This window comes from Typopeltis vanoorti, chromosome 1 (genome assembly GCF_054136105.1).
Source record: "Typopeltis vanoorti isolate ZY-2024b chromosome 1, IOZ_Tvanoo_1.0, whole genome shotgun sequence".
NCBI lineage: Eukaryota > Metazoa > Arthropoda > Arachnida > Uropygi > Thelyphonidae > Typopeltis > Typopeltis vanoorti.
Window position 1 is genome coordinate 110,335,107 of NC_143549.1, and position 19,432 is coordinate 110,354,538.

General features: G+C 35.5%; 1 protein-coding gene across 3 annotated transcripts in view; it reads right to left on the reverse strand.

Annotated features, from left to right (window-relative positions):
* Positions 1 to 19,432, reverse strand: part of LOC150110309 (dynein axonemal heavy chain 12-like) — a 213,866-nt gene that overhangs the window by 158,371 nt on the left and 36,063 nt on the right. For 2 of the 3 annotated variants that reach the window (XM_090392772.1, XM_090392764.1), the window contains exon 3: positions 8,436 to 8,600. In XM_090392772.1, coding sequence (XP_090248898.1) covers positions 8,436 to 8,600 — 165 coding nt within the window. Of the gene's footprint in view, positions 1 to 8,435; positions 8,601 to 19,432 lie in introns of those variants that run through there. The other variant, XM_090392781.1, reaches the window with a different exon arrangement.

The following is a 19,432-nucleotide window of genomic DNA, read 5'->3' on the forward strand; positions in this document are numbered from 1 at the left end:
TTTTATTTACTAAATACTTTTTGACGGTCTCAACTCCAGTTTAAAAACTCATAGTTCTACAATTCCTTTTCAGAATCTCCTATTAATATTCTCCTGACTGTCACCTAAAACTCATGTCACATCAATCACCCATCAAACTCCTTGGTGAGCATGCGCAGTCCATGTAAATTTTTACAGCAAGCAGGAAGTTAAGCGTAATGGCTGACGCATTGCCTTCGTTAGCATAACGAGAATGTCTTTACAATACACAAATTCAACACTCAACAATTTTAAATTACAATAAATAAATTGAAAGTGACACAACTATCAAAATCTAGAAAGTACATCAAAATTTCAACTGCTTTACATTTCATTTTGAGAATAATATCAATAACAGACACATCGCAAATGTCTATGTACGTGTTATGAAACCAAAATTAATAATATACTAACAGAGAAATAATTGTAAAAAGATTCATAATTATAAATTATGATTATTTTTACACAAGTGTTAAAGCAAAAATGCTAAAAGAGGAAGATACAAAATTAATAACGGAAAAAACTCACGTACAGGCATCTTCAGTACATACCAATCTTATATTGAATACTTTAAACCTGAAAAGTCCGGACTTGCAGAACATGCCATCTTCACTAGACACAGAGTTCACTGGAGAAAGACAACTTCTTCACAAAAATCAGTTTCTCATGGAACACCTTTATAAAGAAACATGCGAAACTCTACTTCATTCTCCTAACTTAAACAGATCCGACGGCTTACGTCTATCTCCTTTATGGGAGATAGTACTTTACAAATTAGCTAATCTTTCCTAACTTTTTATTGTATTGATTTTTTTTTTTTTTTTTTTTTTCAGGAAATTTATTGACCTTTTTAGTTCTCTTACACCAGCTACTTTGGTGGCGCTTTTTGGAATTGTCAGTTATAGTTTAATTTGAGCTTAATATGTACTGAAGATGCCTGTGACACACAGGCAAAAATTATACTATTAAATAATCTTTGTACGCGAGTTTTTTCCGTTATTAATTTTGTACGATATGTCATACTCACGGTATACCTCTTTTAAAATTTAAAAGAGGAAGATCAAGATAGAGATAGCAGTGCTTTAGGAGATTGAAATATAAAGGCTAATCAAATCAGAGAGAAATGAAAAAATAGTAGGCTAACTTGGAAAAAGCTGTTGTTCATAAATTAATCATGAAATTTTAAATTATAACAAATAGATCCGGCATCCTTAAGACAGTTGAAACATTTCGAATATCGAATTTGATAATTATAACATTTGGTACATTCTTTCTTCACAGGAATTTAGTAAAATATGATGTTGATAGCTCAAGAATAAAGCTTTATTTATTTAGTATTTTTTCATCATTCAATAGGTTAGATAACTAAATCTACTAAAATCCTTCTGTTGTCAAGTCAGAACTGTAGCATTTGCAAATGGCAAGCAAACATTTAAAAGAAATGGGAAAACACTAATTGACTGTGGTTATGATAATTTTAAAGTTATAAGCAAATTTTCCCCACACAAAGATTGTAATAAATATGCTCAGATGCAATATGGAGGCCAAGCAATTATCATGGGAGACTTCAACTATGGGGATATAGTTTAGGAGGAGGAAAGGGCATGTAATGAAATGGAATTTATACAGTTACTAAGGAATAATTATCTCAGACAGCACATGATGGAGGGGAATGGGTGTTTGATCTGGTAATAGCATCAGAAGATTTATAGTTACAATAGCAACCTTACCTCCGATTGGGGGAAAGTGACTATGCAATCTTGTCCTGGGAGGTTGCTCAACATACAGAAATTTCAAGGGTTTATGCAGAACCACAAAAGCTGGCAGTTATGACAAACTTAGGAGGCAACTTGCCATGGCATAAGAAACTACATGGAATTAATGTCATTAGTGCATGGGAAGAGGTCAATGACTGTTTAAGTGAGGTGGTATCAGAAAGCATACCCGGGTCAGGAAGATAAACCAAGTAGGAATTAAGTGGATGACTAACAATGTAAAGCAGGAGCTGCAAAAAAAGAAAACATTGTGGAAGGAATATAAATAACAAGGTGATGATCAGCATGCCCATGAGCAGTACAAAGCACAAGCAAGAAGGGTAACTAATATGGTAAGGAAGACTAGATTTCAAGAGAAAATTACCAAGTAGACTAAAGTAAATCCAAAAGAGTTTTTTTTGGGGTATGTAGCAAGTAAGAGAAAGATTGATTATAGAAAGATAACTTTACTCAGTGCTGATGGCAGGAAAGTTACAGAAACAGAAGAAATAGTTCAGTTACAGTCACTTCGCAAGTGTACATCATCCAGGTAGTTAATTTGCAGTTACTGAGGTGACAGAGACTGATTGGGACATTGAGATAGATGAACTGGAGGTACTCAGTATATTGAAAAATATCAATGTGAATATTAAGTCTCAGCTCCGGCAAGGTTCCAAGGAAGTGGAAAGATGGCAAGATAGTTCCATTACATAAAGGTGGCTTCAAGATAGTAGTAAATTGCAGACCAATTAGTATCTCTGGAGTGGTGGTTAAAGTACTGGAAAAGTTAGTTAAAAGTAAAATTCAAAAACAGGTGGACAGGAATATGATACTCCATAGGGAGAAGCATGGCTCTGTTAAAAGGTACGTCCTCAGTAATTTAATCACATTTTATAATAAGGTGATAGCAGAATTGGATAAAGGAAATGGCTGCACCATGATACTGCTGAACTTTGCAAAAATATTTGACAGGATACTGCATGGAAAACTGTTACATAAGTTGGAGCAAATGGGAATGCATATGAAGATAGTGGAGTGTATATCAAGGCGAATGAGGGCAACTGATGGAGTGCCCCAGGGCTCTGTACTAGGACCACTACTCTTTAATTTGTACATTGATATATAGCAGAAGATTTGAAGGAAGATATTCACTTATTTGCTGATGATGCAAAACTAGGGAGGACAATAGTTGATAAAAGTGGTGTAGATCAGTGCTTCCCAAACTTATGGATGTAAAGCTCCCCTTGGAAAAATTAAAATATTTCATGGCTCCCATAGAAAAAAAAAATTCGTAATACAGACATATATCATTATAATATTTATTGTATTAATATTCAATACAAAACATACACAGTGAATATTGCAAAAATTAAATGCATCATCATCATCAAATTCCTGCACATGTAACCTCAAGGGGTGCACAGGATATGATAGTACTACATGAAAAATTTACATCATTACTAACTCCTTATCTACAATTTTCCTCCAAATCAGTCTGTTACTTGTCAAGACTCCAACATTATCAGATCTTATATTTCTATCGTCTAAGGCACTTTGTACTGTATCAATCCACCTATATCTTGGTCTTCCTCTGGGTCGTTTTGCTGCCAACCTGGCAGAAAACACTATGAGTTTTGCTATCTTTCCTCGCCCATTCTGTTTAAGTGACCATACCACCTGAGATTAGCTCTGCTAACGCATTCCTGGATGTTGACAATGTCAAGTTCTTTCCTAATATCCTCGTTTTTAATATGATATTACCATTGATGCCATCTATTCACACCTATAATGTTTCTCAGGACTCTCATATCTGCGGACTCTAGTCTTTGGTCAAGTGTTTTACTTCTGACCCAGCTCTCAGATCCATAAGTTAAAACTGGTTTGAACACTATCTTGTATACAGCTAATTTAGTGTTCCGACTAATTTCTCTCTTATTCCATATGAATTTATTCAATTGACTTCCCACCATACCAGCTTTGCTGATTCTGTTGTCTATTTCTATATTTAATTTACCATCTTCACTAAAAATCGTGCCTAAGTAGCTGAAATGTTTTACTTGTTCCACAGATTCTCCATTCACAACACAGTTGGCATGTTCAATGATTCTGCCTATTTTCATTGTCTTTGTCTTTTTATTGCTGACCTCCATACCATTTCTATTACAACAGCTATTCGATTTAGAGAATCTTGCAGACTTGTAGCGGATTTATTTAGAAGTATAACATCATCTGCATAAAGCAAAGAGCTGACATTAACATCTCCAATTTTGATATCATGTTTAATACCACTTTCCTTCATAATGTGATCCATGTAGATAATGAATAACAGAGGGGATAATGTACATCCTTGTCTCACACCAGATTTAACATTAAACCATCTTCCTGTACTTCCTTCAATTCTAACTGCTGACTCACAACTCAAATAAAGACTAAGTATTGCTTGATATAATGCCCCATTGACACCATATAACTGCAGCGTATTGAATAGCTTCTCTCTTGGCACCTTGTCATATGCCTTTTCCAAATCGACAAAACTTAAATACAGATCTTTGTTATATTCCCATGCTTTCTCGACAATTTGTCGTAAAGTGAAGATCTGATCCTGACAGCCTCTATTTGGCCTGAATCCAGCTTGTTCTTCACCAAGCTTTTCTTCCACAATTCTTCTCAACCGTTTCTCAAGTATACTTGCATAGATCTTGCCAGGAACACTCAGTAGGGAAATACCTCTGTAATTCTCACATTCAGTTTTATTTCCCTTTTTATATATGGGGTACTATGAGAGCTCTACTCCAATCATCGGGAATTCGTCCCTCTGTCCAGGCTTTCTGAACTATGCAGTGCAGCCACTGTAAGATTCTTATACTGCCATACTTCAGCATTTCTGGTCAAATATCATCTACTCCTGCTGCCTTTCCACATGTCAAGTCTTTGATGGCTTTTTCTACTTCAAGTATGGATATGTATTCCTGACTGCATGCCTGGTCAGTGTTTTTACCACTGTGCTGTCATCACTGCTTGTTTCATTTAGCAGTTTTTCAAAGTAATTACTCCATACTTCAAGGATATCTTTTTCTCCGGTTTTCATGTCACCTTTATCATCTCTAACTCCTTTACAGCACTCTTTCCCCCATTCCTAAGCTTCTTCAACAACCTCCAGAATATTTTGCCACCTTTATTTTCTATATTCTTGCCAAAGTCCTCCCATGACTTTTGTTTAGCTAGTTTTACAAAGTGTTTAGCATTCTTGCATTTGTCTCTGTATTCTCTAAGAGCACAAGCTAACTTATTTGACAAGAACTTTTGATATGCTTTCTTCTTTTCCTTCACTGCCTCTTGAACTTTCTGTGTCCACCATGGCTGATTTTTCTATCCTTGCAGACAACCTCACCACATACCTCTCTTTCTGAATGAATTAAGGTTTTCTTCAAAGCTTGCCACTGAATCTCTAAAGTTTGGTTCCTGTTCTCAAACTCTTTCATTTTTTCTGTTATTATTAGCCTTGCACTTTTCTCCAAATTTTTCCAAAATGTTCCTATATGCCTGGTGGGATGTGGGATTGATTCCCTACTCTGCTGTTTAGATCTCCAAAAAAGGGCTTTTTTTTTTGTATGTCAAACTGTCCTGCTCTAATGACTTAAAATATTCTTCATTTCTTTCTCAATAGAATCTTCTATGGGACATAGGCACAGATAAATTTCATCATCCATTTTCCCTAATAATAAATTTAGTTTAATCCTTTATCCAAGTGTGAGCAAACAAAGTTTGCACCTGAAAGTATCTTCAGGACTGGGGTAAGGTAGTACAACACCCCCAGTCCTGAAGATACTTTCAGGTGCAAACTTTGTTTGCTCACACTTGGATAAAGGATTAAACTAAATTTATTATAGTCTAACCAAGTGAAAAATAAACTTTCAACATCTTTCTCTAAATCCAGAGTAATTTAATATAAAGGTGGCACACCGTTTGGCAACTCCTATAGGTAGAGATGACCTTGCTAATGCTTCTGTCTGGTATCTCCACTTGGGCCTGGCTCCCACTGAAGAGACCTCAATAAAGGTCGAAACTAGTCTGGGTAGTGGCCCTTTCCTTAATGCATAACATTATACATATTCGCAAGGAGATGTGTTTTGCATTATAGCAGATACTGTGATAGGAGTGATGTTACCTTGCTCCACCTTTGCAACGAGTTTCCTGGTGTTGTACTACCTTACCCCAGTCCTGAAGATACTTTCAGGTGCAAATTTTGTTTGCTCACACTTGGATAAAGGATTAAACTAAAGTTATTAGAGTCTAACCAAGTGAAAAATAAACTTTCAACATCGATTTTCCCATTTTGAAGTCTGCCCACATAACTCTACTTGAAACTGCCTTCCGATCAAAAAGTTTATCTCCATGTTTGATGTTGAATGCTACTCCTTCCTTTCCTTGATTGTTTTTGCCTGAATATAAAATCCTGTTTTTATTATTTAGTAAGATCACACCTGTTTTTATCTTCTTGGTCTCAGTAATGCCAATTATATTCACACAGTACTTTTCCAGTTAAATTCCATTTCGCTTCCATTAATACTCCTTATGCTGCTAGTTCCTATCTCCAATTCTTTTGATGTCAGGTTTGTTCTTCTTCTTTTAAGTGTTAAGTTGGAGTTTATTCCAGTAGCCAACTTTTCACTGTTCACCCTGGTTGCTTGATGAAAATAGCAGGGCCTTGTTTAAGTGAGCAACACTACATCTGGCATGAAATCTCATCATGTTGTACCATCATATATATTTATGGTTTAAGCCCATAGAAAGTACAATTTGGTCGGCTAATCTCAAATTGCCAGCTGATTCCTGTTCGTTCAATATCTATTGGATACCTGCGAAGGTGATGTGGAGGTCTCCTCCTAGTTATTTGGCTGTGCCTTAGGTGACCTCTCAATATATTCCTTAATATACTTGTATATATCAATGCCATTGTCGGACATTAAAAACTGATAGTTCATGAAAATATACTATTATGCAGCAATATCTACTTTAACACATTGTTATATGCAGATGAACTGCAATATTCTATACATCATTTAATACCTTATTACTCAAAAATTAATGTCTAAATATGAACTGTAAAAATCTAAATTATGTTCTTTCAAACAAAGGAACTAATTAGAAGTAAAATATAATGGAAATAAAATTCCTGATCAAGTAAACCTCTTTAACTATCTTGATTATAGTTTGACTTACAAAGAAGAAAATGGTATTGATAATAAACAAATGAAGTTTTTAATCCAACAAAAGTACAGAGGCATACCAAAACTGAAGCACACGAGACAGTGGCAGGTCCAGTAATATATACATCCGGAAGTTCTTATAAATTTTATTTCAACAAGAATAATCGGTAAGTCACCATTCACCATTTTTCTGATGAAAATGACAGACAGATGAAAGTCCCCTGTCTGGACTTCATCCCGCTAATTATAAACAAGTTTTGCCACTGTCTTGTGTGCATTCTGGTGTGTCTCTGGACTTTTGATGGATCAAAAACTTCATTAAAATGTATTATTAATGCCATTTTCTGTTTTGTAATTCCAACTATAACCAAATAGAGTGGTTTACATGAACAAGAATTGTATTTGCATTAAATACTTTACTTTTTAATTGGTTCATTTGTTTGAAAGGACATAATTTAGATTTTTATAGCTAATATTTACATACTAAATTTTTCAGTAATAATGGTGAACAAATATTGCAATTCATCTTTACTACTGCCTCAGAGTATCTTATCATCTGCATATAACAATGTGTTAAGACAGATATCACTTCATAATGGGACTGTGTTATATGTGATACATATAACACAATATATCTGGAAATAGACAAAAATGGTTATAACATAAACAGAATGTAGAAGACTAGGATATCTTGAGAGGTTCTTCAATATGTTCTCAGTGGAAGGAGGCTATCAAGAAGATCAAACAAAAGATGGAATGAAACTATAAAAGTCCACTAGGCATACCACTGGACAGGATGATGATGATTTGTAAATGCGTTGTGTACGGGACTACTTGCACTTACCAAGTCATTTTGGTTTCAAAGTTGGCTTGTAAGAGAAACGTAAATTTCCTTACGTTCTTTTTATTATAACAGAGCAAATAATCAACTCATAAGTGAATGAAGTTCACTTAATGATCATGAGAAAATAAAGAATATTTTTAATTCTCCATCAATAAAGTGAGTTATGTACTATGATAGCAGCAGATTAGCTGCAGTTTAGAGGTGTTCTGACATTACTGCTAATAAAAATAATGTTATCACTGCTGAGAATGAAATTTCAGACCAGAATATATATTCTCAACCATTTAAACAATATCAGCCAAGCAGCTATTTCTAAACTGCATCCAATCTCCTGCTTTTATAGTGCTTGGCTAACATATACACGATATGCTTTTTTTTAATTTGTTTTTTTTTTTTTTTGAAGTAAACAAATTTACTCATCAAGTATGTACACGAGAGTGCATATTTGATGATGATGATTGATGGTTAAATAATGGCAGAATCATTAAACATAACTTTCATATAAAGCTAATTTAATTAAGAATTCATGTATACACAATGAGTAAAATGCTAATTAGGATTTTGAAGAATTAATGGGAAAAAAAAAGTACTAAAATGTCTGAAGATCACCTGCCAAGAGAGGAGTTTCCTCTTCGTTATCTGGAATATTTGGATTAGCACCATGTTGCAGAAGCATTTGAACAGCAGTATATGCATTGGTTCCACATCTTCTTTTGCATGCCAGAAGTAGGGGAGTTTCACCTTCATGAGTTTGCCAATTAACATCTGTTTTCTCTATAAATGTCCATAAAACATGTATCATATTCAATTATTACTAATACTATGTTATAAATCCAACTTTGTCATATCATACACTTTCATTTCACTTCTATCATTTCAAAATAAAAATACAGCCAATGAAGTGAAGAGGGGGTGTAGAAAAAGGAGTTATAGGATCCAAAATTTCGGGATTATAAGTTTTTGGTTTTAGTTTCATATTGCGAGTGGTCATGTAATTTAACACTCGTGTGAAATTAGCAATTTTTATCTGTTTTGTTGTGTTGTTTCATTACAAAATTATAGTATTATAGTGTATTAGTATAGATTTTCATGTTTTTAGAGTATTAGTATATTTATAGCATTTTTATCATGATATTTTCAGCATGGCACCAACGGGACAAACAATGATGGCAAAGCCCACGTTGTCTGACAATTTGAATTTGTGGGATATTATTCAGTGTATGCAAAATGCATGTGTCAAGAAAATTAAAGAATATGTGGGAGGAAATTAAAACTGGAGAGAAAGTATGTATTAAGTGTTTTAAAAGTGAGTGTCTGTTAGGTGATGAGAACACAACAAATACACATGATAAGATGGAAAATGATGTTAATAATGTCAAATGTGCAGCTGTGAAAATAGAGGAGAATGAAATGAATATTAATAAAGAAATAGTACGATTAAATGGAGTAGCCCGAAAATAATAATAATAATAATAAAATGTTATCCTTCATAGGACAAAGCGTGAAATTGAAAAACTGCAGAAATGGCAAGAGTCATGCAGGACTGAAAAAAAGAAAGAAGCAGGTGATCCAAAAGAATAATAAAGATCAACTGAATAAACAGGAAAATATGGAGATTCAATAATCAGGGGAGTACTTAACAAAAGTATGACAAAATCGTGTTTCCCAGGAGCAAAAATTCACGACATTAGCCACACCCTCTGGATGCAAAAAGATAAGTTGAAGGAAATGATTGTCTTGGTTGGTACCAATGATTTGAGAATCGAGAAGTATTCTATGAGGGAGGATGTAAAGGAGTTGTTAGAAGAGGCAAAACTGAAGAGTGAGAAGGAAGACTGCAAGTCTCCTACCATGCTATAATAGAGGCGAACTGAAGAGGAGGGTATTGATAGCCAATGAATCTATACGTAGATTGTGCAAAAAGGAATGAAGTAAAATTTGTGGATGTGTGGTCTCTGTTTGACAGAAAAAAGGATTTGTGCAATGCAGATGGACTGCATCTGAATGGTTTTGGTGTTAGGTGTCTGGAGAGAGTGTGTGCTCACCAAGCATGCTGACATGCAAATTCAGGATGAAATTTAAGCAATTAGGGTGGAAGCAAGTGAGTTTATGTGAAGGCACCCATGAGGTGAATGAGTGTGAAATGACCAAGTGAGGAATCTAGTCTCTAAAGCAAAAATATTGAATAGGATAGTCAATTCAGAAAGTAAAGGTGGGTGGGGGAATAAAGGGATGTTGCCGTTTCTATATACTAATGCTAGAAGTATCAGGAATAAGAGGGAGGAGTTTTTGGCATTGGTTAGTGCAACCTTGCCAAAAGTTATAGGCATTAGTGAGACTTGGATAACAGCAGATGATGTAGTTACAGGGATAGAATGTGAAGGGTTTAGTATTTTCAGGGAAGATAGGATGGAGAGAAGTGTACCGCTGATGATAGCAGATGAATTTCAACCAAAAAAAAAAAAAAACAGGAGACAGGCTGGAGGGTGGCTATTCATTTGAAGCAATCTGGTGTTTGATTAAGACCAATAAGATAAAATATACAGTTGGTTGTTGCAATAGGCCAGGGAGTTCCACATATGATCTGGAAAACATGCATTGCCAAATTAGTACAATGAGTACAGTAATAGAAATAACTAACACTGGGTTTATTGGTCATAAAGATTTAATACAACTAGTCACCTACTAGTTTCCCTATATAAACTAGTGGCTTCAAGCATTGATTCATAATCAATGCATTTTTAAAAAAATACCAAATGCACAGGGACTGTTACACAAGTACAATAGAAACACGTGGAGCATGGATGCTAGTACATGGTCGGTCGTGTTCAGTAAGTGTGTCTGATGGTTTGCAGAGAAATTAAACTCGGATGTGTTTAGAGATCTGATGAGTGACTTCCAAATGTCACACAGAATCAACCTTTGGTTTCTGTTTAGGGTACCTTGTGAATGGATTACCACTGCAGCCTCTTTGTGTGAGAGCTGTATCTTCTTCTATGTATGGCATGGATCTCTTATCCCATTCAATGTTGTGATGAGTGTTGGAGACTGACAATGTGCCAGCATTCATGCTCCATGTGTTTCTATTTTACTTGTGTAACGGTTCCTACGCATCCAGTATTTCTTTAGTAATGTATTGATTCATAATCAACGTTTATTGTTTATCTACATTTATGTTCATCCAAACCCAGATCTAGTTTATGTGGCAAAACTAGTAAGTGACTAGTTGTATTAAATTTTTTCGACCAATATATCCAGTGTTAGTTATTTTTATTGCATTAGTTATGTGGTCAAAAATAACATACTTATCACAATGAGTACATGTCGAGTGATTATTATGGGGGGGTCTTCAGCTATGGAGATATAGAGAAAGAAGGAAGAAAGATCACATGGCAGAAAGGAATAGAATTTATACACCTACTAAGGGATAATTACTTAAGGCAGCATGTGATGGAAGGAATTAGAGGTGGGAGAGTACTGGATCTGTTCATAGGATCAGAAGAGCTATCCATAACCAAGGCGACAACATTGCCTCCAATTGGTGAAAGTGACCATGTGGTCTTGACTTGGGAGATTGTAAAACATGAAGAATATTCTATCAAGAAGGGATATTGTGGAACTATAAGGCAGGTGATTGTGACATGCTTAGGAAAAAAAGCTTAAATCTGTACCATGGCATAAAACACTGCAGGATAAGAATATTAATAGTGCATGGGAGTTAAGGAGATCTTCTAGAGGAAGCAGTGTTAAATTATGTACCTAGTGAAAGGAGAGTTAATCAGGTAGGAGTTAGATAGATAGATGGATAAGTAATATCATTAAGCATGAGCTGCAGAAGAAGAAAATGCTGTGGAGGGTATATAAACAGAAAAGTGACAAGCAAACTTAAACATCGCAAGGACGGCAACATCAGATTATGAGAAGAATTTAGTCAAGCAGACCAAAGGAAATCTCAAAGAGTTCTTTCATTGTGTGGCAAGTAAGAGGAAGAATAACTATGGAATATTAACATTAATGAGTGATGGTCACAAAAAAGCGAATAAAATAGTTGAGTTACTGAGTGACCACTTTGCAAGCATATATCTTTCTAGTGAGGTTACTGCTTTAACCTATGTGACAGACACTAATGTGGGTAAAGAGGTGGATTAATTGGAGGTTCTTAGGATAGTGCAGAATCTGAATGTAAATACAGCTGGGGGGGGGGGGATTAGATGGGATATCAACTAGGGTTTTGCAAGAATGTGCAAGGGAATTGGCAATGCCTTTGACTAAGCATTTAATTTATGTCTCAGCTCTGGTAGAGTTCTCAAGGAGTGGAAAGAGAGAAAAATTGTTCCTTTGTATAAGGGAGGTTCTGAGACTACAGTAATAAATTATAGACCAATCAGTATCTCAGGTGTGGTGATAAAAGTACTAGAACAATTGGTAAAAATGAGAATTCAAGAATGGGTAGATAAAAATATGATACTGTATGAGGGTCAACATGGCTTTGTAAAGGGTTGTCATGCCTTAGTAATTTACTAACTCTTTTTATAATAGAGTAACAGCTGAGTTGGATAAAGGAAATCACTACATGATGATTTTATTGGATTTTGCAAAGGCATTTGACAGAATACCACATGGAACACTGTTACACAAATTAGAACAAATGGGGATGGATATGACACTGGTTAAGCAGATAAGAAGGTGGCTGCTAGACAGATATCAAGAAATGGTATATAGAGGGACAGAATCAATTCGAAAACAGGTGCCAAAAGGTTCAGTGCTGGGACCATTGCTGTTTAATTTGTACATAAATGATACTGGTTAAGCTGAAAGGAAAAATTCAGTTGTTTGCTGATGATGCAAAATTAGGTAGAATAATAGTTAATCAAGGTGACGTGGAGAGCTTGCAGGAAAATTTAAATAGGCTGTCAGTATGGGCAAATATTAATGGGTGTCAATTTAATGTTGAAAAATGTAAACTTATGCATTTTGGGACATATATATAGATTACAAGTTGTGTATCACATTGATGGCATTGTACTCCAGAAAATAGATGAAGCTAGAGATTTATGGGTAGTGGTAGAGAGAGAGAAAGAGAGTTAAAGTTTAGAGGACATATTGCTCAAGTTGTTAAGGTAGCTCAATAAGATTACTTGGCTACTGAAGGACACATTAACAAGTAGAGATAAGGAAGTTATTACTCTTTATAAGGCCTTGATACCATGACATCTGGATTACTGTGCTCAAGCCTGGTTCCCTGGGTTTCTTGGAATGAGGAAGCAGTGGAGAGTATTCAGAAGCGAGTGACCAAGATGGTGAGAAGCCTTTGGAATATTTCCTATAAGGGCAGATTGGAAGGGTGTGTGTGGGTTGCAGAAGTTGGTTGATAAGGGAAAAAGACTGGATATAATAGAAACATTTAAGTTGCTTAAAGGATTTTATATAGGATAGATGCAGAGGAAATGTTTCAGCACTTCACTAGAGGAACCAGAACAAGGGGGTCATCCCTGGAAGTTGAATAAAGATGTGGTCAGTAGGGGTGCGAGGACTAGATTTTTTGCTTGGAGAGTGGTAAATGAGTGGAATGGGCTAGAGTCAGTTGTGAGTGCTTTTTCTGTTAATGGGTTGAAGGAGAGGTATGATAGATTGTGTAAATAGACTGAGTCTCTTGCCATGAGTCTTCAGACTCCATGGTGGAGCCCGTATATAATAATAATAACAATAATAAGTTATTGTTATTAATAATAACAATAATAATAACAACAATAATAATGGGGTTCTTAAGGGTCAAACCTGTATAATTGAGAGGAGACCTCCATATCGCCTTTAAAGGAAGGCGGAGAACCGACAAATCTGACCTAATGTCCAATCCTCACCTTCTTGTGGTGCACCCTGTTGGACTGGCAATTTGGGATTTAGCCGACCAAATTGTAATTCTTTTTGGCTTAAACCATATTATAAAAAAAATGGCACAAATTTCATGACGGCTGGGGCGTTGCCTGGTTAAACAAGGCCTCCGTTGTTTTCACCAGGGAAACAGGGTGAACAGCGAAAAGTCAGCTACTGGAACAAATCTGATAAAACACCCCAACTCAACATCACCAGAGTTAAAGATCGGTATTATCAACATAAGAAGCCTGAATGGCAAAGAAATGCAGCTAGCTGAGGAATTAGATAAGTACCAGATCGACATAATAGGGGTGACTGAAACAAAAAAGACAAAAACAGGTGATATCTTTCTGAGCAATAAATACAAAATGTTATATTCAGGCAATGACAATCAAGGAAAAGAAGGAGTAGCCATTGTAATCAACACTAATTACAAGGCTAATCTTCTTGAATGGCAGCCAGTCTCAAGTAGAGTGATGTGGGCAAATATCAGAATGGGGAACTGGACAATGAGACTTATTTGTGCCTATGTTCCCAACAGAAGGTTCTACTAAGGTATAAGTGGAGGAAATTTTTAATGCTTCAGAGAAAGCATCTAACACAATGAAAAAGGAAAAGTTGGTCCTTGTTGGAGATCTAAATAGCAGAGTAAGAAATGATTGTCAGACATACAAAAATATATTGGGAAAATTTCAAGAAAAGATCAAAGCTAATAATAATGGCAAATATTTGTTGGATTTCTGCTCAGGACATGGACTGGTTATTACTAACACCATGTTCCAACAAAAAAAATGGGCACAAATTCACATGGAGAGAAGAGGCAAGAAATAAGAAAAGTCTCATTGACTATATTATTGTTGATAGTGATGTATTCTCCCTTGTACAGGACACCAGAGTGTACAGAGGATTTGAAATTGGAAGTGATCACTATTTAGTCTTGAGCAGGATAAAATTGAATTTCGTATTGAAAAGAATAACATGTAAGAAAGTTTTAAAGCGAATAAAAGTTGAGCAGCTCTCAGATGTGAACTGTAGACTAAAATACACAAAGATTATTGAAGAAAAAATGAAAGAGTTTGAGAACAGGAACCAAACTTTAGAGATTCAGTGGCAAGCCTTGAAGAAAACCTTGATTGATTCAGCCAGAGAGGCATGTGGTGAGGTTGTCTGCAAGGATAGAAAAATCAGAACTCCATGGTGGACACAGGAAGTTCAAGAGGCAGTGAAGGAAAAGAAGAAAGCATATCAAAAGTTCCTGGCAAATAAGTCAGCGTGTGCTCTTAGAGAATACAGAGACAAATGTAAGAAAGCTAAATAAACCAAGAATATAATTTCTTGGCGTCTTTAATTTATAGGTTTTCATGTTCTCAATTCTTGAGATGTCCAAAATATCTGAGGATTCCCCTCTCCACCATGTTGCAGTCTCATTCCAAGATTCAAGTGATCTCTGATGCTCTGGTTGAGAGCATGAACCTCTGTCAGAGAAACTCTAAACATCCTTCTCAAGGCTGACATTTCAAAAGAAGCACTAATTTTTTAACTGTCTTATTCACTATCCAGGACTCTGAAGTATAAAGAACCACAAAAGACTAAGGATATAACTAGTCTGATATTTGTGTTGACAAATATTTTTCTACTTTTCCAGATCTTACAAATGCAATTCCAACTTTTTACTTCTTCCACTGGCAAAGAGCAATCAGCTCAGCAGTCCCAAAGCATTTCCATTATGATTCCTATCTAGGATCATCAGCTCTGTTTTACTGACATTAATCTTGAATCTGTATGCCAAGCTATACCATTCTATTCTACCAAGGAGTTCATTTGTATCATTTTTTGTTATTAATACAATATTGTCAGCATATCTTAAGTTATTGATTCTTGAAGTGCCTATCAAAATGCCTCTATTCCAATTATCCAGAAATTATCTTCTTGACTTCCAAGGAGTCTCAAGACTTATCATATTACTTCACCTCTCCCTACAACACTAGTCAATACAAAGTCCTTAAATTCATCCACTGTTTGCACTTTCACCACCCTTTCAGGCAATGCATTCCATGCTCCTACCACCATGCAAAAAATAAAAATAAAATAAAAATAAATAAATAAAACTAATTTCTTACCCTTTTACTTCCTTTTGTAACTTGTCCTTGTTCTACCATATGAAAATTCTCCCCCTTTGTCTTCTACCCACCAAACTCTGTAGTCTGCATGCCATCAGTCTAACCTCATAATCAACACTGTGCAGTCCTGATATCATTTCTTATTCATCCCTGCACCATCTCCAAGGCTACTTCATCCCCTTCAAATCCTAGTGACCAGATCTGACCACAAAAATCCAGATGTGGTCTAATCAAAGCTTCATACAATCCACACTTTTATCTCTTATGGGCAATGTTGTCCTCAATATTGCAACAATTATTTGAAATGTCTTACAAACTTTGCAATATATCCTCTAACTTCAAATTTCTATCTACAATCACCTCAAGATCCCTTGCTTCCTCCACTTCTTTCAGTATAACTCCACCAAGTAAGTATTAAGCATCCCATCTGTGGATCCCAAACTTCAAAACCTTACATTTAGTTGCATTAAAGAAACATACCCATTCATTTGCCCACCTTTCTCAGCTTATTCAAATCCTCTAGAAGAGCCAAAACATCAGCACTATTACTAACTCTCCCAAGCTCACATCATCCGCAAACAATTGAATATCTTCCTGCAGTACTATGACAATATCACTGACAAAGACTGAACAATAATTGTCCCAATACTAAAACTCATAGAACTCCACTTGTAACCTTCCTACTCTCTGGTACTGCTTCCCCATATGCAACTCTCTCTCTGATATCTATCAGAAAGCCAGTTACCAATCCAATCTACTAATCTGATATCCAAATCAAATCGATATATTGCAACTTAAAAACCAACCTGACATGTGCCACCTATCAAATGACTATGATAAATAATAATAATAAATAAATAAAAATAAAATAAAAAATATAGCCTATGTCTTACCCTCATTAACTGCTCTTGTTACTATTGTAAAAGGTAACTAGATAATTGAAACAGGAGCATCCATTAGCAAATCTGGGTTGGCCTGCATAAATAATGTTATCCTTATCTGCCCAATTATACATACAAGTTCTTAACAATTTCTCCAAAATCTTAACAACTACAGAAGAAATAAAAACAGGCCTATAATTTGATATCTCCATTCTTTATGTGATGGCAGCACTAAGTTACCCTCCTTCCACTCTCCAAGAAACCTCTCCTGTTGCAAGACTTTCATTAAATAGCCAAGTTAATAGCACAGTTAGTTCCACAGCACATTCCCTTAAAACACAGTGAAATTCCATAGTCCTCTTTCTTTATGGTTGGCTGAGTGATTAGTGTATCCGCTCTCCAGCCAAGAGGCTGCGGGTTTGAATCCCACCTGGGACATAGATGCTTGTGATTGTCATACTAACCATTTATCATATGTACTGCTGTAACCTGTGTCCTGGTACAATATGACCTTTGATGTCTTTAACACATAAAAATCAAAAATAACTAACTTTTGCTTTACTGACATTTAGCTTACTCAGTATTCGGAGTACATTCACTTCTAATACTCCACCACTCATTATCCTTCTAGGAATAAAGCCTGCTCTACCAGGATGGAATGCTCTAATAAGGTGATCATTAAATAGCTCAACTAGGTCATCTGCATTGGTCACCTGAGTCCCATTTCCATCCAGCAAGGTAATTTGTCTGCTATCATTTTTACTATTACTTGCCTCATAACAAGAAACCTCCTTGGGATTATTCTCCTTGGAATGCAGCGCTAATCTCCTCTCATATTCTAATTTTTCTTTCTTTACAATACTAGTCGCTTTTCCTATCCTGAGCCTACTTCATGCAACTGTTCTCCACACCATTCTTTATATATCTTTTATAATCACTTTTTCATCTATAGTTCCTCTTTTATTTCTCATCATCTATTTGACTCCAAATTGCTTTTTTTTTCACTTGACATATACATACTGCCACTGCTATCAATAATTTTGTTTTACGTATCTCCCATGCACTACTGACCTCTCTTCCTTCAAATTCTTTGATTGATAGTTGCCTGTCTTATAATTCCACATAAATTTCTTCTGCCTTGATACTTATACATGTCTATTCATCCTCCAAGTCAGGACTACATAGTCGCTCTCACCAACTGGAAGCAAGTATGACATCTCAGTCACAATCAGATCCTCTGATGCTATGACCAAATCCAAAACTCTACATCCTTGTGATCCCTCTACCACATGTTGCATAAGACAGTTGTTCCTCAAGAAATCCAATAATTTAGTTCCCTACAAATTTCTAGGTTGCCTGGACCCATGCTCACCTGTATCCTTCCCAAAAGATTCCAGTTTTCCCTGACTTTGCACTTCTAAACTCTTTCTGAACAACACTTTCTCAAGTTTTTCCACATGGTTATACTATAAATTAAAGATACCAAGAAATTATATTCTTAGTTTAATCCTCTATCCAAGTATAAGCAAACAAGTTTGCACTTGAACTATTTTCAGGACTGGGACAACTCATATAAAGAAGCTAATGACTTCACATCACTTGCCCTTAGTATCCCATAATGCAAAACACATATCCTTACGGACATATATAATGCCATGCATTATGGGATACTAAGGCAAGTGATACAAAGTCATTAGCCTTTATATGAATTGTCCCAGTCCTAAAAATAGTTCAGGTGCAAACTTGTTTGCTTACACTTGGATAAAGGATTAAACCAAAAATATAATTTCTTGATATCTTTAATTTATAGTATAACCGAGTGGAAAAACTTACAACAACTATCTCTAATCCAGAGTATTTTAATAAGTTGTGACACCTTTTGGCTACTCTATATGAAAATATGACTTCTGCATTACTTCAACCTCTGGGTCTGGCTCCCACTGATGAGACCTCAACAAAGCTCAAAACCAGTCTGGGTAGTGACCCTTCCTATAATGCACGACATTATACATGCCCTCCCCACTTTTACGAACTAACTGGTTTCCAAAACAATCATTAAGTGAGATGTCAAAGTACCATAATAAGATCATTGTAACAAACTGAGGTTATTGTCCTGAAAATACAGTTTGAACTATATAATACCACACCAAGATGGCCACCAAACTAAAATATGGTGCTTAAATAATGAGACAATAAATACATTCAATTATGAAAAGTGAAAATTACAGGATTTACTGTAAATTTAGAGCTTTTTAAAATAAAAGTCTACATGTGGTGTCTTTTTTTAAGAGGAATGCAAAGAGGAGTACATATCAATACTTCAGGTAGAAAAAAGCTGTCAAAAACTTAAAATGTGGAAAGGCAGCTGGAGAAGATGAAAGTCGACCAGCAATGCTTAAGTATGGAGGTATAAAAGTTTTGCAGTGGCTACACTGCATAAAATAAATAGAACTTGAATATGAATGGGTGAAGAAAGCTTAGCAAAGCATGTGTTTTGCTAACCTTTCTTCACCCATTTTTAACTGATTTCCTGCCAATATGGCAGGAAAGACCCAGACGAAGAACAAGGTCTCGATGGATTGATTATTCAGTTAGAAGTGCCTTGGAAGCAGGAAATGTTAATATGACAATATTGGAGTGCTCATAAGTAATAGATTGATTTGGAGGAAAACTGTTGATAAGAGATTAATAATAATGTAAATTTAATCATGTAGTGCTGTCATAGTAACTT